Source organism: Vigna unguiculata, chromosome 7 (assembly GCF_037176805.1).
Source record: "Vigna unguiculata cultivar grain cowpea cultivar isolate G323 ecotype 2 chromosome 7, ASM3717680v1, whole genome shotgun sequence".
NCBI lineage: Eukaryota > Viridiplantae > Streptophyta > Magnoliopsida > Fabales > Fabaceae > Vigna > Vigna unguiculata.
In genome coordinates this window covers 22,236,247-22,242,246 of record NC_140798.1, presented here as the reverse complement: position 1 = coordinate 22,242,246, position 6,000 = coordinate 22,236,247, and the positions used below count along the sequence as shown (strand labels likewise).

The following is a 6,000-nucleotide window of genomic DNA, read 5'->3' as shown; positions in this document are numbered from 1 at the left end:
ATAAGTCGTTTAAATTGTAAACGGTGAAGTGTAAAACAAGTTGAAAATTTTCAAATTGTAATATACCAATTAACATTGAGTATTGGCCAAAGTGTTTTATTTGAAATGTTAAACAATTTTTATTCATAAAATATCAATTATTTAAATTATAATCGTTGAAAACGGTAAAAATAATGAAAAAAGCGTTACAAAAAGATGAAAATTTTCAAATTTAAAAACACCAATGCCCACTAAGTATTGACCAATGTGTTTCTTTTGAATTGTTGAACAATTTTTATATATAACATAATTTAAATTGTAAATAGTTAAAACGGTAAAAAAAAATTAAAACAATGTTACCAAAAGAATTTTTTTTTCAAATTTTAATATACCAGTTCCCTTCGAGTATTGTCCAAAGTGTCTTATTTGTAATGTTGAACAATTTTTATATATAAAATATGAAATATTTAAATTGTAAACAGTGTAAGGCCCATTAATTTCTGGTTCCCTTTTTCTGCCCTAAAGTGAAGGGCTGCCCTTTTGAAAGTGGGCCTAGAGTTGGCCCAAGTAATATAACAGAACCCCAGGTTTGCCCTAACTCACCTTGCTTATTCTTTTTTATACAAACCCTTAGAGCAGCAACTGTCTCCCGCTCCGTTAGGGTTTGGTGTTATTGTGACCCAAAGAGCTCGAACCAACATTTTTTCTCCTCACGTAAGTATTTCTTTCTCCGTTCTTGAAACTACTGCTACTGTTACTCTGAGTAGCTCATGCCTCCACTGCCATTCTTTTTCCAGTTTGCTAAGTCGTCCCTGAGCTAGCATCGGAGCTACTGTACTAATCAAGTTTGGTCCCGGAGCCTTCTGCTGAACCCTTCCAGGTAAGGGAAGCTAGGGTCCATTTGTTTAGGTCGTTTTTCTGCTTGTTCTGCTGCTATTGTGTGGTTTTGTAGATTATATGCTACTGCGATGTGATAAGTATGGCGTCTGGCTTTTGGGTTTGTTGTATGTGAATCTATTGTGTGAACGAACAGTGGCGGACACTGGTTTTCTCGCCCAAGCGAGCAAGAATCGCCTAGGCGAGACTAATAGGGGGCTCGCCCAAAAACTCCTGCACGAATGGTCGCGCAGGCGATTGGGCTTCTTTTTTTTTAGCGAGGTGCAATCTCGCTGAGGCGAGAAGGGTCTCGCTTGAGCGAGACGTCGCAAAACCCGCTATTCTCTTCTCGCACCCTCGCCTAGGCGAGATGTGGTCCGCCTGGGCGAGAGGGTCCTGCTTGCCTGAGCGAACCCTGTTAGCTTGAGCGAGGCAACGAGCAGGTTTGATGTTATTGTTGAATAGTTCACTGATGTGTGGCTTGTTTGTTTGATCCAAATGTTTTACTAGAAGGTTTGCGTGATGATTGTATGATTAATATGCGAGTTTGAGATGGGAATGGCATGATATTTTATTGGGTATGAATGGGAAAGCATGAGTTGTACGATTTGTTGAATTTACATGATATTGATGCTATGGGAAATTCTTGATCGGTGGGTGGAACATGTATAAAGTGTGGGTAGGGCGTAATTCCATGACTCTCGTAGTGAGAGATCTTGGTGGCGCCTCATCTGTGGTGGTGCCTCAGGGCCAGGGCGTAATTCCACGAAGGCCACGTGGTGGTGCCTCCTGTAGGGGTATAATTCCGTGAAGGCCTCGCGGTGACGCCTCATTGCTAGGACATAATTCCACTGCCACGTGGTGGTGCCTCAATCACGTATCCGGATAGTCAAGTCTTGGGTTCCCATATATTTTGATAGCTTTGGTGTGATGCTTGTTATTTATGCTTGGCTTTGAAATTACCTGTGAACTGTTATAAAATGAGATTCCTTTACACTAGCTTACCCTTTGCTTGCTTGTATGTTGTGTGTGGTCTTCTCTATTGTGATGATCATCAACCTTGTTGATATGTGCAGATGTGAGAACACTTGGCAGTGGTAACGTTGATAGGGATGCTGCAGCCTGATGGACTGGATGGGTATTGGGCCCACTGCTGGATAATTTAGTTACTATGTTTTCCTTGTCTGTACTAAACTTATAACTATTAGTTCGTTAGCATTTTACATTTTGGGCCATGTGATGATGAAGGATTGACCCCAACCAAGGATGGAGGCACATGCTTAAGAAGACTAAGCATGTTTAGAAATGAAGTTCACTAATCCTTCATCCCTTTCATTTGTGTTTGTTATTTTTGATTCCCTAAGTTGACTTAGTTAAATCAACTTTAGTTGACTTGTTGACCTTTGACTAGGTTTGACTTGTTGACTATAGTTGACTTGACTTAAGCCAACATGCTAATCTATGTTTATTTCCTTTGTAGGTTAATTAAGAGTAAGAAAGTAATGCTAGGTGGCCTATGGTGATTGGGGAGCATAAATGATGTGGATGAGAGAGTAAAACAAAAGCATAAAGCATAAAGTAAAAGGCATAAAACAAGTGTACCTATGTACCTTTGGTCTCCTTTGTTTTTAGCACATTTTGACCACTTTTTGGAGACATATGAGACACATTCTTTGTCTCCTTTTATGCTAGAACGAAATTAGCCTTGCACACACCATAGATGGCTCTTTTGTCTCTCATTTTTGTAACCTTATTTGACCTAGTTTCTAGAAGCTAGAGTTAGGTTTTTGTAGAGACATCCTTAGGTATCTTTTATTTGCTTAGAGGGCCCTAAACTCTTCTATATAAGGGGTGCTCCTAGACATGTAAAAGGGTTGAAGATTTTGAAGTAAAAACACTCTTGTGTCTCAACCATTTGTGAAAGTTTCCTCCCTTGGGAGTGAATACTTTTAAGCTTTATCTTGCATAGCAAGTGGCGGCACACATCCACTCATCTTCAAGGTTGCCATGGCTTCTAGCCTAGCCTTGTAGTGGCGTGCTTCTCACATTTTTACCATTTCTTTCCTATCCATTTTATGTTTTCTTCTTCCTTTAATTGTTCTTGGTTTTCTATGGTTTATGTGCTTTCCATTTCCTTTTTGTTTTGAATCCATCCATCATCCTCTTCTCTTGAGCTTTGTGAAAGGAACCTTCACATCTAGATAGCTTGCTATCTTAATGTCCAGTGGGGATTTCACTTAGCTTTCTTAATCAACTCACACCATATTCAATAACTCTAAAAAGGAACAAGATAATCCTTCATCATGTGAGGCCTCCTTTATGTTTATGGATATGTTGGGGTACAGAGTACTTCATATTGCAAATCTTCGTACCCTCCAGATATTATGTATGTGGCATTTTATTAAATGGGTTTTTATCTATTTATTTCGGACGTTACATTTATGGTATCAGAGCGGTCGTTCCTTAGGTATGTGGACTTGGGTATCCACTTAGCTTTCTCTGTGTCTTTTTGAGTATTCTTAGTTAATTCTTGTCTTATCGAGCCTAACCAAGTGATTTCCTTTGTGCCAGTGAACTATGGCACCATCTCGTAGGACTCCTCAATCTTCCCAGGGCGATTTGCTAGATATTGCCAGAGCGATTGAAGCAATTGTAGCTACTATGACGCAACAAAGTACGACAATGATGCAACAACACGAAGCATCAATGCAGCGACGGGCGGCAACAATTGAGCAACAGTAGCTGGTGATGTAGCAGATGGAGGCTGCTAGGGCGGCTTCTGAGGATGCTCACAGGCAGCATATAGAGGCCCTCCGCCAACTGGAGGAGAACAGGGTGGATGCCCCTTCTTTTGGCTCGGAGCCACGTCCTACGGCCAGGGAGTGGAATTTGGAGGACTTTTTGAAACACCACCTAATGAAGTTTGGAGGCAAGACCATTCCACATGCAGCCGACTAGTGGCTAAAAGACTTGGAGAGGATATTTGATGCCAAGATGTGCCCAGAGGAGAGTAGACTGGCATTCACGGTGTACATGCTCACGGGTGAGGCTGAGCACTAGTGGATCAGCATGAAGTCCATCATGGAAGAGAGGCAAGAACTAGTTACTTGGGACGTCTTCAGGAGGAAGTTCCTTTCCGAGTATTTCCCAAACAGTGTTAAGTATACTAAAGAGGTGAAGTTCCTACAACTAACTCAGGGGAACAGGTTTGTGACTGAGTATGCGGAAAAGTTCAAGCATCTCAGTCGTTTCTACACCATACCACTGGATGAAGAGTGGCGATACAGGAAGTTCGAGAACGACCTACGTGGAGACCTCCGTCTAATGGTGGCCCCGCTATCCATCAAGGACTTTGCCGCCTTGGTGGAGAAGGCAAGGGTCATGGAGAAGATGAAGGTAGAGGTGAAAACCCAACGCCCATTCCAGCAGAGAATGGGAGGACCATCTGGGTCCAAGCATAGGCACGAGGAGAGGACGAAGCCCTATACTAGGCCCCATTTCCAGTCTCAAGGGTCTAGGGAGTCTTCTTCCAAAGAGAACAGGATCCAATGCTACCAGTGCGGGGGACCGCACAAGAGGAATGTCTACCCCCAGCTTGCAAGCTTCAAGAAGTGCAACAACTGTGGCAAGGAAGGCCACTTTGGGAGGGACTGCGCCACCCTTGCTAGAGTAGTGACGCGACCTCCAGTACAGGCTGTAAGACCCGGGAAAATTAAATAGTTATTTAATTAATTATTTAATTAGGACGGGTAGCGAGAACATTTAAAGCAATAAATGCGAGGAGCTATGACATGGAAGAGTACTAGCTCAAGTGGTTGAAAGTACTTTATTGTGTGTGAGGACTTGGGTTCGAGTCCTATGTGTGCCACTTGGATGTTATTTAAATTATGTGTTTTTGTGTGCTTATATATTGAACTCGTATGGATGATGATAAATCCTTAAAATTGTGGGAGTCATCATGAAACATGTGTTGGTTGAGTGGGTTGGCCTTGGTTTGGTATGTGCATGAGAGTGGGTTCAAACCTTGGTGAGGACTAAATAATTTCTTTTTGCCAAATTTTATTTATGCATGGAATTTGAAAGGGGCAGCTTAACCTAGTCGTTTAAGGGACTGAAAAATCAGATTGGATGATCCACCCAATGGTTATTAAACCCCTTTTTAAGTAATTTTCGTTTTGGAAAGTGAATGAGTGAATAGGTTACCCATAAGCCTAGAGAGAGAGGGAATTAGTGAAAAGAGAGGTGCGGTGGTACGTGGGGGACTTTGGACAGAAGGGTTGGTGGGTTTAGGATTGAAAACAGAGGGAAAGTAAGGAGAAGAACTAACGTGGGAGTGTGAGCAAGGGCAAGAAGATTTTGATTGGAGCGTGCTCACATTGATTCGTAACTTGAAGAAAATTCCAGGTTAGGGGAGTTGCTTACTGTGTTTTGATTCGTGATCGATTTATTATGTACTGTCTTGTATAATTGCATGAATTCCTTCTCTTTTTGACGCTGCTTTTCTGGAAATTCTGGGTTCTGCCCAGAAACCGCCTGGCGGGCATGCATGTGCCGCCAGGCGGCACGTTAATTTTGTTCCCAGTTTTGGATTTCTGGTATGAACTGTCGGGCGGTGAGTCCAGGACCGCCAGGCGATGCATGACGATTATCACTGTTTCCCTGTGTCGTTGCGAATTTTGTGAAGTCATGAATTCTCCATTGTTTCCCGATGTTCTGCGATTGCATATAGTGATTGTAATTTTGACTGTTTGGGTGTTGCGAATTAATTGGAGGATGGGCAGAGAGGGTTTGTGATTGAGATCAAAAGGTCGTTCTGAATTTGATGTGTTGATTAGAAGTGGTTGTTGTATCGGGTATAATATAATTCGATGATGATTCTAGTAATTCATGTGGGAAGTGCTATATACGTGTTATATTCAATTGTAATTGGGTGTTTGATCAAGTTCTGGAGAAATTAATGGACTGTGCAAGTATGGAAATTAGGGAGCTATTTCAGGTTCTGATGTACCGCCTGGCGGCGTAATGGTGGCCGCTAGGCGCCAATGAGTGGTTTGGGATTGTTGGGGTCTCTGGGGCAGTGGCGGAGTGAAAGGTGAAGGGTGAACTCGTAATGGGGCAAAATCCAGTATGATTGGAGGGTAAGGG

General features: G+C 42.2%; 1 protein-coding gene across 1 annotated transcript; it reads left to right on the top strand.

Annotated features, from left to right (window-relative positions):
* The first annotated feature begins 3,924 nt into the window (after nucleotides 1–3,924).
* LOC114191225 (uncharacterized) lies at nucleotides 3,925–4,575 on the top strand. The gene has a single exon (XM_028080400.1). It carries the CDS (start codon nucleotides 3,925–3,927, stop codon nucleotides 4,573–4,575), a length of 651 nt encoding a protein of 216 aa, XP_027936201.1.
* The last annotated feature ends 1,425 nt before the right edge of the window (nucleotides 4,576–6,000 follow it).